General features: G+C 51.0%; 1 protein-coding gene across 1 annotated transcript in view; it reads left to right on the top strand.

Moving 5' to 3' along the window:
- The first annotated feature begins 4948 nt into the window (after positions 1-4948).
- ONECUT2 (one cut homeobox 2) overlaps positions 4949-21684 on the top strand; it is a 38484-nt gene continuing 21748 nt past the window's right edge. Inside the window, exon 1 of the mRNA XM_059040443.2 lies at positions 4949-6179. Within this exon, the coding sequence (XP_058896426.1) occupies positions 4949-6179 (1231 nt within the window). The remainder of the gene's footprint in view (positions 6180-21684) is intronic.

The following is a 21684-nucleotide window of genomic DNA, read 5'->3' as shown; positions in this document are numbered from 1 at the left end:
CCACCTTCGAATCCAGGCACCAGGGCTTAGGGCACCGAGAGAACGCTCCCCCGGCAGGGAGGGCTCCGGGAACTTCGTTTTTCTTTTCCTAAGAGGCTAGCTGAGGGTGGGAAGCACACTAACAAACGCCAACTCTCCCCCGACCCGGGCGCAAAGTGTCTGTCTGTCCACCCACGAGTTCAGGGCAGTCGCCCACCAGCTCTTCTAACTAACTTGACCTTTTCGATTTTAACAACATCCACGCAGAGCCAGAAGCAGACGAAAAACGACCGGTTCGGCCTCAACACCTAGAAAACTTTGTTTCAGACTTTCCTAGATTCATCTGGAAACTGAGAAGTTATCAGTGAATTTCTGAGCTCAGAGGCCGAAGGGAGTTAGTGGGGCTAGGCTTCGGTTTTGGTTTTCTTCTCCCTGTGCTCAACCAGCCCGAGCTTTCAGGCAGAAGAAAACGACAGCTAATGGAGATATCAAACAGAGCCACAATTCCGAAGATGCCTTTTCCGCCACTAGCACCCACCGTCCATCTGCAAGTGTAATCACAGACTTGCGGCGTCTTCATCACCAGGGGCTGCGAGAAAAGGGGAGAAAATCCTCCGTCATTAACAGGAACCCTCAATTATCACTATTATTGTTCGTGTATAGCAACATAAGAATGTCCCCCTCCTCTTAAAATTCCCCCACAATATTAAAACAGTATTTGTCGTCAGATTCCTACAAACGCTTGAGGCCTTTCTGGAAAACCATTACCATTCAATGGCTAGAAAATTGCTCTCGTTCCTTTAAAAAAAAAAAAGGCACAGCAGCAGATACAACAGACAACAAAAACTTTCTCCTGCATAATCCCTGCTCATGGAATGACAAAGAAATGATATTGACTTACCCCTGAACGGATGATGCGTTTGATAAGTGGGGGACTTTTTCGAAGATTTCTGTTCAGGAGCTGCACAGACAGCTGCAATTCATGGGCGACGCTGATTGCCAGAAACGCTATGGATTGGCATGGGGTCTGCAGCTCACAGATCCTGATCAATACCCCTACACTCACACGCCAGATGGTTTGGGGAAGGACAAAAATAAAATAGTCCAAGTCAGCCCACCATTATGTCTTTTTGTATTGCTCTGATAAACCTAGTTGTAGCGCAAATGCGTTCTGCCCAATACAAAACCTTCTTCGGAATTTTGAACATTTGGGTGGAAATAAGCAGCCCCCGTTCTACCCAGGGTTTGGGCTGTGGTTACAGTTGTTTAGTAAAAATAGAGCTGTTGGACCCCTTATTCAGATTGGGTTTACTTGTGGTGTGTTTATTATTTTTTCGTGAATAATTTATAGGGTCTCTGTTTTAATTGAATGTTCACGTCTCTCTCCCTCTCAGACCCTTAAAATTTTTTAATGTGAAAAAACATATGAAAAGTCCAGTAAAATTTTCCAGTCTTTTTCTGCACCTGCTCAAATTCAACTTTTTTTTCTTTTACAGTACAATAGCTTATATTTGTTGTCAAAGCTGCATTTTATTTACAGGCTTCTTTTGAATCATTTAAGTGTTTAGTCTTGAAGAAAATCGGCCCTGCGAATGGGGTATTCTAAGTAATGGATATCCTGCTCCTGATACAATGGCTGGTGCAACTGTTTGTCCAGATTCTAACAGTCGTGAAGTAGCACTTCTGCTGTCACATTTCTATGCGGTCAGTGTGAACAGGAGTGTAACTTCAAATTAAAAGAAAAAATTTTGAGTCGTAGAACTTCCGAAGGTTAGAGCATGTGTGCTTAACAAGGGGTGTTTAGAAAGCAACTCTTCCTTTTTATTTTCTCGAAGAACTATAGAGGAAAAAAACAAAGATATTTCAAAACATACTTGAAAATTGTATTAGTACTGATATTCTTAAAATGATCTTCAAGTAGATACTATTTTTCCGGTTTAAAAAGAAAGGGAGAAAACATGCAAACTTAATTCAGTAAAAATTCGGATGCTGAGTAAACAAGCCCATTCATTTTTCTTTTAAATGGGTTTTGGGTTGAAACATAAAACCTCAAACCACTAGCAGAAAAACAACGTGAAAAGTCTGCTTTAATCTAGCCCAATGAAATTATACACAAAGAAGCCAATACGATTTCATGATTTCCCTGAGATCGCCAATATTGATCGAGGGAAGGGAAGGGGAGGAGGGAGGGAGGAAGGAGCGAAGCAGCGAGAATATGCAACTCACCTTTCAACTCCCCGGCACGTGACTGCTCCCAGGCACAGCGAGGTGGAATACCCACGAGCAGATTTATCCTGGTAGCCTGGTAAATGAGTTTATAATTTTGAAATTTTATTTAAATGGAAATTTATATGCCTAGGTTTCTGAAAGGAGGCAGTGCCTACCAGATGTCCCAGCCTGGGGTCACTGGCCACTGCTTGAGCCTGAAGCCAGGGCAGAGGAAGCTGCCTTCGACACTGGGGCACATCAGACAGATTTTTCCCCTGTCTTGCTCCTCTCCTACCTTATTTCAGTGTCTCAGCACTCCTGGACCAACGGGATTGCACTCTTGTGAACTTTTGTTCAACTCGGTGTGTATTTCAAACATTAACTTTCAAATTATCCCAAATGTCCAGCTGCCATATATAAGGTGGGGAGGGTGGAGAGAGTTGGTAGGAGAGGTGAGAGAGAGAAGAAAGTCAGAGAAACAGAAAACTGAGTGATTTTACCTGTCTAGTACTGTGACAGTAAAAGATGTGAGCATCTAGAAAAGTATGTCTAGCAAAGCAGGGGATCATCCACTTTCTTACTCAGGCTTTGATATCACAAGAAGAGGCTATTTGAAAGAATAATTGGCAAGGTATTAGCCAGAACTCAATAAAGTTGATCTAGAAATAGTGTCACTGTACGTTCATGTGACAGCATGATGTGGGAGGAGGTGGATTTTTTTACTCTGTAGCTAGAAGAGAGAGGAGGGCAGCTGTAAAAGGTCACCAAGACTAAGAACTGTTTTCCAAATGAATAAAACCTTTCTCTAGCGCCAGGGAGGCATATACAGTATTCCAGACTGTGTCCTTGTTTTCTTATCAAGTTTTCTCTAACAGCTGGAAGTTGTTGGAGGGGGCTGTCTTAAGGAGACCCCCTGCTCTTCTTTTGACAGCTGATCAAAAGAAAATAGGTCACGCTTCTCCAACTTATGTCCACCCTGTCCTTAATTACTGTCTCTTTAAACAAAGGCAACATCTGCGCAACCTCAGCTAGCTTGAATCTTCGCAGGCAAACAGAACGCAACCTGCTTCGGAAGAATCTGTTTCTTGTACGGTTTTCAATGCCGAGCGGCTCTCTGCCTTCAACTACCCCAACCCGGGCCGCAGAAATCTCCACCTTCTCTCTACACCCCCGCTCCACTCCCAGTCGCCGACCAGGGGTTACTAAACAACGGCAATCCTGGGTAGATGAAGGTACACTTTTCAAAGCTGCGGCTTGCGAGCGTTCTAGAACTCACCAGGGCTCTGGTCTTTTCAGAAACAAGGTTTGGATATTCAGATATGGGCTCCATGTCATCTGTCCACTGCCGTAACCCAGGGCGTTCCTCTCCCGGGATTCGAGAGACGTGTGTGTGTGTGTGTGTGTGTGTGTGTGTGTGTGTGTGTGTGTGTGTGTGTGTGTGTTAGGGGAAAGATCCGCGAGTAACGTCCCGGACGTTTACATACTCCCTACCCCCAGGAGAAGTTTGCTAACTAAGGCATCGGCAACAACCCTGCTGTACACTAGCCCCCACCAGCCCCCGCCCCCTCCCACCACTCCTTTCCAACTCGCTCGCGCAGCAAGCATTTGGTCACCCTGAAACCGTAGCTCCTGGTGTTCTAGTTTTGTTTTGCAATCTAGCAGGGGCTCTTCTGAAGGCTCATAACTGAGAGATTTATGGGCTCGCCGGGTAATTAAATGATGTTATTGTGTTAACTTTGCAGGCATTACTGCGGCCCGCGCCGCGGGTGGGCTTGCGTCCGCCGGCCGCAGCTCGCAGGCAGCGAGGGCGCTGGAGTTCCTTCGCCCCGTAGATTCCGCACTCCCCAGTCTCGGGAATTTACCCTACATTAGAATACATTAGCGCCTGCATTTTAAAAGGCTAAACTACTGGCTCCCAGCTAGGGACTCTTGGGAAGTGGCTTGTTAGGAGACGTAGGATTGTTTTTACACCAGCACGTAGCTGGAGTCTTTCCCTCCTGGCTTGCCTCGATAAAAGCTTTGGAGTGAAGCAAGGGGAACTGAAGCAAAGCCCTTTAGCCCAGGTCGCAGCAGCTCCGGAGAGACACAGAGTGGCATCTTTAACGTAATTTCTCTCCCTTGCTCGCTCTCTCTCCTCTCTCCCCACTACCCTCTCTTCCCCTCCCTCTCTTCCTCTCCTTGACGTTTGAGTCCAGTGGCAAAGGAGGAAAAAAAAAAAAAAAGGCACAGAACCGTCAGCCAAACCTGAAAGGCGCCGCCCCGCCCCCTCCTCAGCCATTCGCAGCTGTGCGCAGGAGGCCCGCCTCCCGGAGCAGTCGCGGCCACGCAGTGGCTGCTCGCGGCGCCCATCGGGCACTGCCCCGCCCCGGGTCCGGGAAGGTAGGTTGGCTGCCCCGGCGAGCGGCAGAGCCCTTCTGGACAGCTCCCGCTCACCCAAACAGAAGACGTCGGCACCGGAGCGGGCTCGGACATGGCTAGGCAGCGCGCCGCCCTGAGCGGCGGGACTCGGTGATCCCTCCCTCCTTCCCCGCCCCCTCCCGTCTCCCGCACACACGCCCCGTCCGCCCCCACCCCACCCCCACCCCGGGCGCGCCCGCCCGCCCGCAGCCCGGGGCGCACACCCGCACGCACGCTCCCCCTCCACACGCTCACGCACTCCCGCGCCCTCCCTTGCTCCCGCGGCAGAGCTCCGCCACGCGCGCCTTGCCAGCCCGCCGGCCGCCCCCGCCGCCCCCGCCGCCCCCGGGCCCCGATGGACTGAATGAAGGCTGCCTACACCGCCTATCGATGCCTCACCAAAGACCTAGAAGGCTGCGCCATGAACCCGGAGCTGACAATGGAAAGTCTGGGCACTTTGCACGGGCCGGCCGGCGGCGGCAGCGGCGGGGGCGGCGGCGGGGGCGGCGGGGGCGGCGGCGGGGGCCCGGGCCATGAGCAGGAGCTGCTGGCCAGCACCAGCCCTCACCACGCGGGCCGCGGCGCCGCTGGCTCGCTGCGGGGCCCGCCGCCGCCGCCAACTGCGCACCAGGAGCTGGGCACGGCGGCAGCGGCGGCAGCGGCGGCGTCGCGCTCGGCCATGGTCACTAGCATGGCCTCGATCCTGGACGGCGGCGACTACCGGCCCGAGCTCTCCATCCCGCTCCATCATGCCATGAGCATGTCCTGCGACTCGTCCCCGCCCGGCATGGGCATGAGCAACACCTACACCACGCTGACGCCGCTCCAGCCGCTGCCGCCCATCTCCACCGTGTCGGACAAGTTCCACCACCCGCACCCGCACCCCCACCCCCACCACCACCACCACCACCACCACCACCAGCGCCTGTCGGGCAACGTCAGCGGCAGCTTCACCCTCATGCGCGACGAGCGAGGGCTCCCGACCATGAACAACCTCTACAGCCCCTACAAGGAGATGCCCGGCATGAGCCAGAGCCTGTCCCCGCTGGCCGCCACACCGCTGGGCAACGGGCTGGGCGGCCTCCACAATGCGCAGCAGAGCCTGCCCAGCTACGGGCCCCCGGGCCACGACAAAATGCTCAGCCCCAACTTCGACGCGCACCACACTGCCATGCTGACCCGCGGTGAGCAACACCTGTCCCGCGGTCTGGGCACCCCGCCCGCGGCCATGATGTCGCACCTCAACGGCCTACACCACCCGGGCCACGCTCAGTCCCATGGGCCGGTGCTGGCGCCTAGCCGTGAGAGGCCACCCTCGTCCTCTTCGGGATCGCAGGTGGCCACATCAGGCCAGCTGGAGGAGATCAACACCAAAGAGGTGGCCCAGCGCATCACCGCCGAGCTGAAGCGCTACAGCATCCCACAGGCGATCTTTGCGCAGAGGGTGTTGTGCCGGTCTCAGGGGACTCTCTCTGACCTGCTCCGGAACCCCAAACCGTGGAGTAAACTCAAATCTGGCAGGGAGACCTTCCGCAGGATGTGGAAGTGGCTGCAGGAGCCCGAGTTCCAGCGTATGTCTGCCTTACGCCTGGCAGGTAAGACCAGAGGGTCTCCTGGAGCCAGGGTGCTGGGAGAGGGCTCCAGGGTGCCTGTGGCCCCGGGTGAGGGCTCTTAGCCACATCTCTGGGTTCTCGCCTCCTCTCCTCTCCACACTTCCTATTTCTTCTCTACTTTATTTCTTCTTCTGTTTCCTCTTTCTCCTCTTCTTTCTGTTCTCCCTTTCTCTTACTTCTCTTCCTCCCTCCTTGTCTCCCGGGCTTCCTGACCGACCCCCACCTGCATTTTATTCGCACTTTGGTCAACGTGCCAACTCTGCCCTCTCCTTCCGACCTTACCCAGTTGTGGGAGTCGCGATGGGGGTGCGCCGTGTCCGCTAGGAGCCCTCTCTTTCCAGGACTCACAGGAAAGGGGGATTGCCTTTATTGGAAACCCTGTGCACTTGAACTCTTGCTTAGACAATACATTTCCAAGCTTGCTTAGGCAATACATTTCAATTTTCGAAGCTGCCTGGTCTCCCTATATGGAGGCAGTTGGTGGGCGGGTGGGTGGGGAGCGGGAGGTAAACTTGTTTGGTCACTGACAAGAGTCACAGCCTTGCCCACGCGGAGAACGGGTGACCAGGATACAACAGCGCTTCCCGAGCCCGTTTCCGGCCTTGACATTGGCACAGGGACTTTATGATCGAAAGAGCGGGCTGGGGCCAGCTCCCTTGTCACTGCCCACAGTGAGGGGAGGGTTCAAGGACGAAGGTTGGGACTGCCACATCCACCTCTCTGGGAGGACGGGAGAGGAGCAACTAAGAGTAGAGAGCGTCCTGCCTCACTCGCGGGCCGCCCTTGCCCGGCTCCCAGCGTCTGCCAGGATTTGCCGAGGTTTGGGGCCTCCGGGAGAGACTGGGAGCTCGCGGGAAAAGGTGCAGAAACATTAAGATGCAGGTTAGTTAACGCATCTTGGCCGCGGGCTACAGGCTCCGCCTTTGTATTAAGCGGACGCTGATTGTGCGCGTAGCTCGGCGACGCGGGGCGGGGGGGGGGCTGGCGGCCGGCGGGAGAGGACGGGTCGACGCATTGGTTACATTGTTCTGTAGCCGGCTTGCTCTTTGTGCCTCCTCTAGCGGCAGAGCCGCGAGGTACAGCCCTCTATTGTTCTAGGAGCGCAGAAACCTCCTGTGTGGGCGGCGGGAACCAGAGAGAAAGGCGCAGCCGTGGCTGCGACCGGCACACAGTTGCGCGCACAGTTGCGCGCTTTAGTGCGCACAGACCCAGCGCGGTGCGCGTGGCAATTGCGCTGCCCCCAGGACCCTGCCACGGGCCAAGAGGGGCAAAGTGTCCAGGCACCCCACTGGGGAGGACGCACGGTACCCGACTGCAGGCCGAGATGGGCAGCTTCTTTTGGACTGAGGCTATTTCTCCCGATCGTCGGATTATCTGGCGGACAATTCGTGGTGGCAGTGATTTACATAGGTGCGGGTAGTGGGTAGCGCGCGGTTCCGAGCCGCACACAACGCGCTTCCGGAGCTGTGAGCTCAGGCTTCCTCTCCGGCTCCCCGGGGCTTTCCTCGCACGGCTGAGCCTGGCTTGTAGGGTGCACTGTACCTACGCCGGACAGGGCTGGGGGGGTGTGACAGGCAGCGTGTTCGCCCAGGCTTGGGGAGGGGGCGTTTCCACTCTGACAGCCTCCGCCTTTGCCCGCTGTTGGAGGATTCGGATCTCCAGTCAGTAATCTCCCCGCAGTGTTGATCTGAAAAGGTAAAGAAACTAGCCCCCCGCCAAGGGCTTCCCCACATCGGTGGACTCCAAGTAGTTCTGCATGGATTTAGAAACCTACTTTTATCTTTCTCCTCATTTAGCTTACTCTTCATCCTCTCCTACAATTTTCTCTGATTGCTCTTGGTTCTTCGCAAAGATTAAACAGGGACTAGAGAGTATTCGTGAAAAACTGGAAGCTTACTGACAATTCCAAACAGCGTGGTACCCCTTTGTCTTAGGCCCCTGAAAATGCCTTTAGTCCCTTACGGGTGAGTTTTAGCAAGGGCTGGCTTCTTGGGCACAGGCAGCCAGAAGAAACTTGGCAGCTGGTCTTGAGGAGGGGGGACCAGGGTAAGGTAAAGGCAGGATGACAGCTATTATACTCCGGCTGATCTCAGAGCGCTGCCGCCCCCTCACGCCTGTCCCGAAAAAGACAGAGATTTTTAAAACACGTGCCCTCTGCCAATGTATGTCTGAAAGTGATTTGGAAAGTAATGCTTTGCTGGCTAGCTGGTCTCAAGCATTTTTGCCACAGCATTGCTGGGATGGGGGAGAGTGTGGCGTCCCTGGGGGACCTCAGTTCCACCACCCACCACGGGAGAGTCCCGGGGCCACTCCTCAGGGGCTGGCCTCAGGCAGCATCGGGGATTTTCAGAGCAGGAGCAAGAGAGCCCCCTCAGTGGGAGTCTGAAAGCCTCCTTCAGTGACTGGGAATTTCCTGCGAGGGACCCCCGCTTTGCTCAAGCATTCAAATGTGAGTCTGTTTTATTACCCAGAGTTGAAAAGGGACACGAGCTTTGGCCTTTTTATCTGGCCATTTGATCAGCAACTGCAAGTGTGTTGCGTGGTTATTATTACATAGGAAGCTTTTCAGTTTGGGGTCAGTAGATGAGTCTTTTCAAACCTGATGCAGAAGCTGGTACTGGTATTATGTGCTTGGAGCACTAGGGGACAGGAGCAAATGGAGAAGAAAAGCTGAGGCCTTCTCCTCTAGGAGTATGGATCGGAATCTCGCCAGGACGCTGCCGAGGGCCCACGCCGTTGAGCTCTGGGGGTTAAACAATCCCAGTGACTCTACAGGGCAGCTCTGCCTGACTCCCAGACCCGAACCTCGCCGAGACCGACCAGCCCCCCCCCCTCCCGCGGTCTCATCCTCAATCTCTCTCTCCCTCCCCCCCGCCCCTCGCCTCTCTCCCCTTTTAATTTCCCTTTCTCTTTCTCTTTTCGGGTCCTGCCAAAGGTAAGCAGATATAGGGGTTTGAGGGGCCGCAGAGTTAAAATGCCTGATTTGGGCCAGAGCCGGCAACCTCACCCTTAGGCGAAGTACACCCCCGTCACAACAGAAGCGCCCACCGCCTCGGTGTATCCCCAGCCCCGTGATAGCATTTCAAAAGGGAAGGGAGAAGATGGGGGAACTCAGATTGCCTCAACAGTAGATTTCAGAGCAGCGGGCTCCAAGTGCACGACTTCGTTCATAACGGGTGGCGAGGGCCGAAACTGTTTGCGATCATGCGGGCTTGGGTCTCTTCCGCGGTCCCGGGGTCTGGCTCCCGCAGATCAGTTTTTATTAACCCGGCAAGAGGCGGCGAGGACAAACTCCAGCGTGTTCGAGCACAAACCCTCACTGGCTTTGAGCCCAAGAGGCCTCTGAACTAAGCACACACGAAGCAGGAGGGACCGAGAGAACCCAGGCAAGAAAGTGGATGGGCGCCTCTCGGAGGACGATCGAGGCCCCGGTGGCGGCAGTGGTTTCCTCCAACTTCTGCAGGACAGAGCAGAGACCCTCCGACGACACACCCTGCCGAGGTTTCCGCCTTCTGTGAGCCGGGCTCCCGGGGCGACCCGCCCCGAGCCTGCCTCGCGTCCCCGCGGCCAACAGACGCCTGGGCCTCCCCAGGCAGCAGCTCCCAGCGGCCAGTCTGTAGCCAACGCTTGTTGAGGCAACGGAGGGCCCTTAACCAACCCAACGGGATGCCGCCTGGGCCACCTGACGCCCGCGGCAGCGTAGCGTGGCCAGGGCAGAACGCTTCCGCGCCTGCCAGGGCCACCACGTGCGTGCGCGGCTCCTTTTGGCGCCAGGGGACGTCCTCAGGCCACCCTAAGCCTAGGGACGAAGGCGGGGACCTCATCCGCAGAGACCCGCACCCCGACTCCCACCCCTCCCTCTGGTCAGCCTCTCGGCCGGGCTCAGCCGGTCTCTCCCGAAGGTTTACTTCGGGATCCGAGCCGGAGAGGCCGAATGTAGCCCACGTCGGTACGGAACACAAGATGTTTTCTCCTGCTGGCTGGTCGGATTAATAATTGAAAAGCTCGCTACCATCCTTGCGTGGTCAAGTCCCCGGTGCCTCGAGAACACCTTCCCAACTCGCAATAGGGTGGGCGGGAGCTGGGCCGAGCCGGCGGGACGCGAGGGAGGTTAGTGAACCCGCGGGCGGGAAGTAGCCTGGGTCACCGGGCGCCCTCGACGCGAGAGGCTGCGCATTTATTTTTATTCCAGGCTTTCCACCATGTGGTTATGTCACTTTCTCAAACAAATGTGTATATGGAGGGAGATCGATGCTGATAATGTTTAGAAGATTAAAAGAGCGTTAATGCTGGCAACAATAACGTTAACGTGTGGACCCAGATTTCATTGATCTGGAACTTGATCCGGCGCGTTTCCAGTAAGCCCGACGGCGCCCTCTTCCCAGCAGAGCGCTCGCCAGCGGCCTGGCTCCCCGGCGCTCCCGCCGCGCTGCTTCCCCAGCTCCGGGCGGGTTCTCGGGTCTGCCCGCTGCTTCACCCCGCGCGGCCGCAGCCCGCCGCTTCCTGCTCGAGGTCTCCTGCTGTCGCCAGGCTGCCCGCCCTCCTCCCCGAGTCCCCGCGCGCGCAACGCCGCTTTCTGCGCTCCCTGCCGCGGGCTCTGCGGGGGGTTGGTACGCCGAAGGCGTCGCGCGGGACGGCGCCCGAGTCCTCCCGGTCCTCTCGTGCTTAGGGTGCCTTCGCCTCTGCCCCGCGCGGCCCGCATCTGGTCCAGCAGGGCCGGGGCCGACTTCTTTCCTCCAGGGAAACCATCCGGGAAATTTGGTCTCCTCTCCATAGGCGGGAACGTCCAAGCCGAACTTTAGAAACGACGTCTCTAAAGAAAAAAAACAAATATCATATATTAACGCATATATGTGGGAACCTAGAAAAACTGGTACAGATGAACTTCCTTGCAAAGCAGAGATAGAGACACAGACGTAGCGAAACGACGTCTTTACAGCTGCCTGCTAACCTCACAGCTTCCTGATCCGCGGATCCGCTCCATCCTTGTTTTCATTAAGAAAGAACATTCTCATTAAATGTTCCCATTCGCAGACTTTCTACACTGCTGCATTACATGGACAGTTAAACGCGGGCCCAGTGACAATGGCCTGGGCTTCATCCCTCAGAATGGTCTGCTCTGGGCTAATTGGGTCAACCAGAGAAGAATCTTGTTTCTTGCCGGGGCTGGTAAGAAACACCAGCCTGGGGAACTGCCCCGCCCCAGCTCCCCTTCCCACCAGCTGGAGAGATCTTCCCCTCTGAGACGGGGGACTCAGGCCTGGCCCTAGTAGAGAGGTTTTCTCTGAGACACCTGCCTTGACGGGAAAAGAAAGAACTTCAAAGCTGTCCCTTCCCACCGGCAGGAAGACCTCCACATCCTGCCAACCGCTCCTTTTGCCAAATGGCTTATTCTTTCAGAAGGAACACTAAGGGAAAGAAAGAGCTGGGATGGTAGTGGGGGTGAGGTAAGAACTAAACTGTTCAGATTTTTTGAAATTATAAATTCTCCAGTTTCAGAAATACTAAGCTTTTCCTTCAAGGGAAGGTTTCAACCTGGACGAAAAGGAGTGTTTTCCTTCCTTCTCCAAAAACGAAGTGAGAAAAAGGAGGAAGGAAAGGAGAGAGAGAAAAAAACAAATCTTGCGTTATTCTGCTTTGCCATGTGGCAGAGGGGAAGCGGTCATTTCTTTCTGTCCTCCCCAGAGATAGGGGTCATCTTCCTTCCAGTGGGTTTCCTTAGAGAAGGGAGCTTTGATACAGCTCCTTGATTCCTGGTCAGAATGAGCCCTACCCCTCTTCTGAAACCCTACAGTGAACTAGGTCAGGTGATCAGATACAGAAACCAAAAAGGGGGCGAGGTTTCCTTTCGGTGAGGAAGACAGCGGGCCCCTCCCCTCAAGCTCCCGGTGAAGGGCTCTTAGGTTCTGGGAGGGGCGAGTGGGCCTTTTGGAGGGTGGAATCTTAGACTCTCAGCCAACCCCATCTTAGAATCCCAAAACAGGGCTGGATTCCTGGTGAATGGTGAGGGTGGGGCAGAGGGGAAACTGAGCCCCCCAGATTCTCTGTGTCTCTGAGAGCGGCCCCACTTCTCTCTAGAGACACATGTCTGCCCAGAGGTAACAGGGGACCCTGGGCAGGGTTTACCTTCTAAAGCTCCAGGCCTGAACCCTGAGGGGGAAAGAGGCTGCCTCTCCAGCTTTCTTCCAACCAAAATTTCACTTCAGGGTCGCATCTTGGTTTTCTGGGTTTTAGAAGCTGTTTCTAAAGGAAGATCAGAGGAGGGGGGTTGAAGAGTTCTCAGGAAGAACGTACTGGACACGACCAAATTATTGCTGGTGGCTGGTGTTGGTAGAAACTGTCTTGAGGGAAAGTGGTATCCTGTCGGGGTATCCCTGGGGGGATGAAAACCCCAGAAGAGGAACAGAAAGATTTAGTTTCTGGGCTCTTTTGCCACAGGAAGGAAAATGAGGAGGGGATACATAGAAAGAATTGTCTGGATAAAGGGCCCTGGGGAAAAGGGTGAATATTGAGGAACCCTGGGCCTTAAACTTCATCTACAGATTCTGGATTATACTTGTCCCCAACCCTCTCAGAGATCCTTGTTTTTCCTGACCTGGGGAAAATTGCTTCCTCTGAGTGGATACTTTTCTTGGTGGGGAGAGACCATTATGAGGGAACCCACCAGGGCTATTTATACTGTCATGTACAGAGCCTGCTCAAGGTGGGCTGGGGGCCCATCAGCACCCCCTTTCATCACCCAGTCTGTCCCCCTAATGCACTCCAGTGCCTTTGGGAAAAGCTTGATTTTTGATTTCCAAGTCTCACTCCAGGTGAAGACTCTGAGAAATGTACACAGGTTTTTGTAGGGACAGGGAGGAGGAGCTGGGGAGGTTGACTGGGTAACTCAGCCCATCTGAGGCACGGCAAGGCGTGGAGGCAGGCTGTGGGCTGTGCAGACAGAGCTAGTCTCACTGGGGGAGACGTGGACATTGTTGTGAAAAACTGTCCGACACAAATTGTCCCAGAGGGAAGGGAGGCTCTGCGTTCCACCTTGGCGCCTCTCTCGCCATTTGAAGATCCATTACTCTTCTGTAGAAAGCAGACTTTGTTTGGGTTGGAAGCACACCTCCAATGTAATTTAATCAGCATTGGACTTTGGCTCATGTAATCAAATATACATATACTTTCTCCTGCAGGAAGAAAAATAATTTCTCTGTAACTGGTATTGACTTGAAGTCATGTAATCTCTGGAAAGCATCACGTTTTTAAAAGGGAAAGGTAAAATTAAGGGGGAAAGAACCCACGGTTTCAGTGGTTTGCCTTGTAATAGCTAAGAGAGCCAGTTACCACCTGAGAAAGGACAGAAAGAGAATTCTAGAGCTGAAATGCATGGGCTGCTCCAACTGTAGGCATCCCACTCCAGCTTCCTCTGTGTAGTCAACCTCCCAGATCTATACTGGTAGGAAACAAGGTTGACTGGCTCACCAGATCCTAGGAATTTGGGCTTTATGTTTACGTTGGGTTGAGGCATCTTTGGAAGAGTCTGGAGCTCCATTGCTCCATTTTTTTCTGTCCTCTTTGAAGAGACCACAGGCGGCAGCAGCAGCACGATCCCAGTGGGCAGCAAGCCCACCCCACCCCCAGGGCCTTGAGCTTTAAGCTCTGCCCTAGAGCATCGCCTAGAGCAAGCTTGGACTCCCCACCCCCAGGGCGAGGCTCTGGGCTTTACCCAGGTTGGGTCTGTTAGGGAATCTGTTGTAAACACAGATCCATTGATTTGCATTTGTCAGAGAGTAAAGTTAAACCAGTGAAAAGAGAAGCCCTTACCCTTTTATGCAGGGCCAGGGAAACCTTTCATATTGATCCTATTGATCCAACCTTTCCCTTTAAGGAAACCACATAGTTAAAGACCCTCATTCAATACATGTACCCTTTGCGCTTGTGATATTCCTTTAAGTGTTCTCATCTAGGATAGCTGGGCATTAAGCCCACAGTCCAAACCAAACAAAAATGAAAAGCGGGTAGGAGGGGAGGAGTCAAGAGGCAGAATTGTGGGAAGTGAAACTGAATCAAACTGAAATGTGTAATGACTTGGTTGGGGAATGTTTTTCTCATTCTTCTAAGATGGCATGCAGGGATAAGGACAAAATAGATGCATTTAGCGATCTCCTCTTTTCTCTTCTCTCTCTTTCCCTCCCCCCAAAACGAAATCTGTTTAGATGCCAGAGTAACAACATCACAGGAACATCATTTTCTACTGTAAAATTATTGCAATCAAGCCACTAGCTTGGTTCATTTACACTGGTTCACTTAAAGGCAGTGATACTTCCACAAAAATTATTTTGGTTCATTTGTAGCAAATTGGGAATAAAATTATCCCCAGAAATGCAATATCTCGGACTCTGTATATAAGCATGAACACTGAAGTCACTTTTGAAGAGAAGGGCTTGGAGTTGTGTGTTCTGATGGAAGTAGGTAGAAACCAGACCGGGAGTAGGGTACAACTTTTTCTTATTGAGCAGTGTAGATGGAACAGGAATTGCTAAATATTGCCCAGTACCCTTTGTGTTTGCAGAAATGAAAATGAAAGTCTCCTTTGTTTCCAGAACTGTTGGCATGATCCGTTTTATTTCCTCCTTGACCCTTTTTGTTCTGTAAATAACATCCATTTGTGATTTTTTTTTCAACATGTTCCATGCGCTATTCCTAATTGGCTATCTCTTGGGTTGTGTTCAGACATTCATGTTTGTTTTATGTGATTGAAAAATATTAATGATTCCTTAGGTGAGCTAATGTATTTATCTGCTGAGTGAGTTCAAAGGGCAGAGTTCAGCTACGGTTCAGGTTAATTGAACAGGAAGCAGTGAGCTTTCCAGTCTGTGTTGAACAAGGGACCAGTTCCTTAAAATATCACACTCAGCAAACACACAATTTCAGTGTCTTCATCCTGGAGTCTGCTGTAAGAGGCTCAGATCAACTTGGATTGCTTGTTTAAAAACCCAAAGCAAAGCACAGCAACTGCAACGAAGCCCCAGAGTCCCCCTCAGGGAAGAAGAGTTTTCTCATTGGCTAATTGCTTTATTGGTAGCACTGACCTGCAGAGCAGCTGCAGGGGCCTGGATGAAGGCTTAGGCCTCAGAATAATGTGCTCCATTAGAACAGGGCAAGGCATTTCTTGTTGACTCAATTGGAGCTCCCTGCAAAGTGCCATTAACGCGGGCCCAACCGCATGTGTGTTGCAAAAGGCAAAGGTCACGCCAGTCAGGCTGTAGGCACAGCCAGCTCTGCCCTGGTGGGAGGGAGGGCATCCTGTTGGCATTGCCCTCTTCAAGCTTGGCCCAGCCCCATGGGCCCCTCCAGGGCTTTGACCAAAGCAAGCACTTGCACAACTTGTTTACATTTCCCAATTGCTGAATCATGTTATTGATGATTACACAGTTTTGATCTGAAGTAGCATCAATCACACATGAGAAAAAAATCCTCCCCACTGACCCTCTCTTTCTTATGTATGTTCCCTTCATCATTGTGTATTACAGTAAATAGAATTGTGTGCACGGTGCTTTTTAGCAAAGGGCTTGGATCGAGAGGAAGACAGACCTCCAAACCTGGCTAGGGGGTTGTTTAGCAGAAAGGAAGTTTGAGGTGGAGCCAGGAGCACAGTCAAGGCTTCTACCAAAAGCACCTTGAGCTAGAGCGCCACCTGCCGGGAGCCTTCTAACTGCAACAAGCCTTGCACCTCCAAGGCCCAGGCTCTTTTCTTCACTTTGTTCCTAGTGTCTGTGTCTCCATTCCCCACCCTACTGACCACTAGTGACCCGTATTTTCCTAGAAATTTCTTAGGGGACTTTCTCCTGGTCCTTTGGAACTCTAACCTCTGCCTCTCCGAGTTCGTTGCCAAGGAGAAATCAGCGGTGTTGCTGTGATGGGTAAAGGTGTTTCGCCCACCCTGCACACTGAGGTAATAATAGTCTCCTGCTTGAGAGATGAGGGGCAGAGAAGGCAAAAAATATCTGTGGGAGAGAAGAGGAATGGTTACGTGTGTAAGAGAAACGGCTCAGTTGATGGCGCCAGTGAGGGCTGTACCAACTGTAAGGTGCTCTGCAAAGGCAAAGTACTGTACGAAGGAGAGGGGGTGAGAGAATTAGTATGGGCAGGGAGGACATCAGGAAAGAGATATGCCAGATCGGTGAGCCAGAGGTGGGCTCTGTGAAACCCCCCGGGAAGAGAAAAAGTGAACCAGCCATTTTGCAGTTGCAAAGAAGTAAGCTACACTTGCAGCCAAACTGTGGCGCTGGCTGTAGCTCTGTGGGCGGCAGCTGTTTCCAGACTTGCCTCACGTGGATCTGGGCCCGGAGCCCCTGACAGCCGGTCGCCTGTGCGTGGGTTGCTGCCTCCACGCCTCGTTGCAGGCTTCAGCACCACGAACAGCGCCACGCGGGGCCCTGGCAGCCAGCGCGCCCAGTCCGGGGTCTGAGCAAGTTTGCCTCTCACCCCAGAGAAGGGAGATGGTGGGTCCTCTACCGGGTTAAATCCGGGCAGGACCTCGATCAGCAGCTCCAGCTCTCTAGGTCTCGGAGCCCCAGACAGAACAGGGCCTCAGATTTTCCTCCCTCGGCCCCGTGGCTTCGTTTCTCTGTGGGAGGTCAGCGATAATAAAGGGAGAGGAGGCGATGGCGGTGAGAGGACAAAAGATGCTAAAGGACCCTTTCCTTTCCAAGAGGAAGAACATTACCTCTGTCGGGGGCGGAGAGAATGAAATGTTTTTCTCCATGTTCCTGGCTTCCGCGAGGCGCTGACTGCTACGCTCAGCACGGTATTTCAGATCGAAGGTTTCCTTTCAAGGTTTACGGTCTGGCTGCCCTACACACAAATATACAAAAACGGATTCCCCCCCCCCCCGCGCCTCCACGTGAGTTTTGCAAACATGGTTTTCATGATATGAAGCAAGATTCTCACATTATATCAGCAGTAATGTTGCCAGGCTACCTCCAATAAATCTAGAAAGTGGGTTTGATTTCTTGAGAGTTTTCCTTGATGGGGCTCTCTTCAAGAGGAACCTCTCCACCGCTTCTGTGGGCCAAGGGTTGTGTCACTTCCACGAGGCCACACAACGGAGTCACATGGCCCTGGCCACGGTGAGAGCTGACATTAGGCACTGACCCGACTCTGGCTGTTTTCAATCAGTAGCTCTGCTTTATTTGTGTTTTTATTACAGAGAAAGGAGGCAGGTGGGTCCTTTTGGTCTGTGATTAAGCACAACTCCCATCTCTTTAGGTTTCTAGTAAAATGGCCCTTGACTTCCCAAAGCTAATTAAAATGTAAAACTTTTGCTTTATATCAAGAAACTTTAGTTCAAGCCTAATTTATTGTTAAAGTGGTTCTCGGGGAGTGGAGCATAGGAACAGACAAGTGTATCCCCTTTAAACAGAAAGTCAAGGACATGATAAATGAGATTTTCTTCCCTGTGACAATTCATCTTTAAATTCCAAGTGGCTCTTGCATGAAAGGAAGAAAACGCAGCCCCAAACAAAACAAATCTGGTAGAGCATTCACTCTCAATGTTGAAAAAAATCATTTTCTGTGTCTAAATACCTAAACTCTTGCTCTATAAATGAGCAGGAACATATTTGAATTAGATCTAAGAACTGGTTTTAAATCTATTTGATAAACACTGATTAAAGCAGTTTCTTCAAGTCCTATGATCTTTGAATTTGCAGGCATGCATTTCCTAGTAGTTGTTGGGTTACACTATCAAAACCTTTTCCGGTAAAACATGGATTTGACAGTAAGCAAAGCCTTTTTTTAAAAGTCTATTTTATATGCATCACTGCATCTTATTAAAATAAGGCCGTGCACTCTGCAAGGCCTTATACTAAATGCACTTTCCTTTCTAGTGAACTCAATGTGGTTTTTAAAAGATATTTTGACAAGACTGCAATAGTCTTCTTTGACTCCAAATACTAAAATAAAAAAGTGTGGATTAAAAGAACTTTTTGTGCTTCTGAAACAGAGCGACAGATTTCCAAATCTAAAGGGTTTTTTTTGTTTTTAAGTCTTAGATTCAGATGCCTCCTAACATATACCAGAGTTTATATCAGTTCATGTTCAAGGCATGAGAGTGAATTCTTTAGTCACTCTCGATGTTTAACCCTTCTCATCCTTTTTTAAAAATTATTGTTCTGAAAAGGAAGAGACACTCTTCCTGTTGAAAACCACTTCTTTGACCTCATTCTGGGCCCCTGCCTCTCCTACCTTCTCAGGACCCAATCCCTTCCTGTGTTTATAACCTCTTCTTAGCATTTTCCCATCCGAGTTTTTGTGCTCCAGACTCTCCTATATTTTTTTAATGCTCCCCCAACACCTGTTCCAACTTTAGCTCCTCCCTCCCTTCATTTCTAGAAAGAGTTGCTATAACTCAGTGTCTGTTTTTCACCTCCCCTTTCAGCCCCAGCCCTTTGCTGTCTCATTTTGGCCACTCCTGTTTGCTAAATCTGCTCTTACCAATGTCACTGTTGAGGTCTCTGTAGCTAAATCCAATGGATGCTTCTCAGTGCTTACCTTAACTTGGCCTCTCCATGGCATGTGACACACTCCTGACCACGCTTTCTGAAATACTGTACTCTCTTATTTTCCTTTTTGGAATTCTGGCTCGTGCTTCTTGGTCTCCTTTCTGGGCTCTCTCCCTCTAGCTCAGCATTCAGGCCTAGGCTATTCTATTTATTCATTCATCATACTCACCCCAGAAGATTGCATCTGTTTGGTTGTCCTCTCGCTATGCTGAGGACTTTTCGGTCTCTCTCCAGCCCTGAGATCTCTCCTGAGTTCCAGGTCCCTATTTCCTTCTGCATCTGGACATCTCTGCCTGCGTGTCCTCAAACTCAGTCCATCTCAAAGTGAACTCATTTTTCTTAACCCCCAGCCCCCATCATCACCACCACCAAATACGAGTCTCTTCTTTTATTCTCTCTTTTTCAGTAATATCATCTTGTACACAGAATCTCAAGCCAAAAACCAGGAAGTCAGCTCAAACTCTCTCCTTTTCCCCCAAGTCAGCCATACTAGCCATGTGGATCATACCTCCTAAATATCTGTCTCCATCCCCCTCCACTGCTGCCCTCGTTGGAGGCGTCACCAATTTCAACAGCCTCCTGTCTGGTCTCCCTATCTCCAGTCTTGCCTTTTCCCATCCATTTTCCAACCTTAAGCCACAGTGATTTTTCTGGAACCCAAATCTGACCACCGTTCACTGTTGTTTAAAACTCTTTGTTAGCTCCCTTTGACCATTGGTGAAGGTACAGATCCCTGAGCAGGACAGACTAACGCCTGCTCACCTCCAGCCTCATCTCCCATCACTCTACCCATTTACTCTGCGCACAAGACATGCTGTCCTCCTAGCTCCTCAAACCCACCAGGCCATTCCTTTAGCCTAGAACACTTTTTCCCTCACTCAACTCACCTCACCTCAAAATCTTGGCCTAGAGTTCCTTGTCTTTAAACGAAATCTTGGCTTAAAGGTCTAGGAAGTTTTCTCTGGTCTCCTACGTTGGGATCTCCCTGGACTACCTATCCCATTTCACATAGAACACAGATAGGGATCACCTGATTACGTGTCGGTGTCCCCGCCCCAGATTGTAGGTTCTGTGACACCAAAGATTGGATAGAGCATGTGATAGGCAGCCAGTAAATATCCATGAATAAATTAATGAATACCTTTATATGACATTGTTTCTGCCCATTTTACTCCCCCAAGTTAGTGGATGGCATTCAAAAAAGAATCACCAGTGTTGGGGCATCATTTGGAGATAGTATTTCACATTTCATGATATCGAGTTCTCATTGATGTCGTTTTCCTCCTAAGCTAAGATACTACAGGTATGTATGAGTTTTAAAGGGAATCTTGAAGTGGGGTTAAATCTCCTATCCAGAGTTTCAGACTAGTATCTCCAGTAAGGTGAAGGATGTGCAATGATCCCTAAACACTAGACTAGGGTGTTACCAGTTGACTCTAGTCTGCCAAGGGAACCTTCTCGAGCAGGTAGTTCTTGCTGTCCTGCTTATACGTTGCCCCCTTCGCCGCATCGATGTCCCTGCACGCTCCCTTCCTGCGGCCCGAAATGCCTCAGCTCATCTGTCCCTCTCCAGATCCTCCCCAGCCACCGCCTTAGGTCCTCCATCTCTGAACGTTCCCAGCAAACTCTAGCCCATTCTTTTTTCTCCCTTTGTTCAACTCTGGTTGCAGTCATCTGTTCCAAATTGCATAGCAGCTTCTTAGCTGGGGTCTTACCCCCCTCTCTAGATCTCTCCTGTATCCCTTCCCTGTGGCTCTGGACGGGAGCTGCCATATCCTTGTGCCTCCCACAGCCGCTGGTCCATGGCTGAGCGCAGAATAGGCTGAGCCATTTTATGCCATTCCTGCCTATTTTTATGGACTCCCCTAATCTCAGTCACTCGGTTGGGGAGGTGCGGGAGTTAGGTTTTGTATGTCTACTTATAGCTGGCATTCTTTTCTAGCCTCTACTCTTTTTCTTTCTTTCTTTCTTTTTCTTTTTTTTTTTTTTTTTTTACATCTTTAGCCTCTACTCTTCAAATAGGAATATTCTTTTTTGTAAATATTTTGATCGTTGACAGAAATACTTGCTTACACAGTCAAAAATAGATTCCTGGGCTTCCCTGGTGGCTCAGTGGTTGAGAGTCCGCCTGCCGATGCAGGGGACACGGGTTCGTGCCCCGGTCCGGGAGGATCCCACATGCCGCAGAGCAGCTGGGCCCGTGAGCCACGGCCGCTGAGCCTGCGTGTCCGGAGCCTGTGCTCCGCAACCGGGAGAGGCCACAACAGTGAGAGAGGCCTGCGTACCGCAAAAAAAAAAAAAAAAAAAAGATTCCTGAGTTAACCTGAAATGATACCTAAGCTTAATATGGGGAAAACAGTGCTCATGATGGCTTGGTAAATAACAAAGGTGGTTCTGCTTCCACACACAGCTGAAAATGTTGCCCATTTTAGAATATTTGAGTCTGCAAACACATCAGCGAATCAGAGGGACTATTTTCCTCTTTTAAGTCATTTTAATTATCAGTAAACCAAATTTGTATTTAAATGGCAGTAACTTGATACGCTACAAATTCCTAGATTTTTATTGACTTAAATTTACCTGTAAAGAAAAAAGCCAGAGGTCAACATTTTTGTAAGTTTACCCTTTTTCTTTCTCATTTCCTTTTATTTTGGCAAATGAGTACATAAAGTTATTTGAGGTCTTTGAAACCCAGTAGTTCAAAGGTTTTCAGGGATATACACAGTTCTGCCTAGATAGTACTGAACTAAATAATTACACATGGACAAAAATTAACTAGCTTTTTTCACCTTTGATTTTATTGGAATTAAGATTTGAGTGGATAAATCTCACTTATCTTCATAATATCCATACAGGATTTAGTGAAAAGAGGTTTTACCATTATCTCAACTTTAGCGAGAAACTGAAACTAAGATAATTTGCTGTACCTCTTAGGT

This window comes from Kogia breviceps, chromosome 15 (assembly GCF_026419965.1).
Source record: "Kogia breviceps isolate mKogBre1 chromosome 15, mKogBre1 haplotype 1, whole genome shotgun sequence".
NCBI classification, from domain to species: Eukaryota; Metazoa; Chordata; class Mammalia; order Artiodactyla; family Physeteridae; genus Kogia; species Kogia breviceps.
Note: the sequence above shows the minus strand (reverse complement) of the source record. Positions and strands in the feature narration are given on the sequence as shown.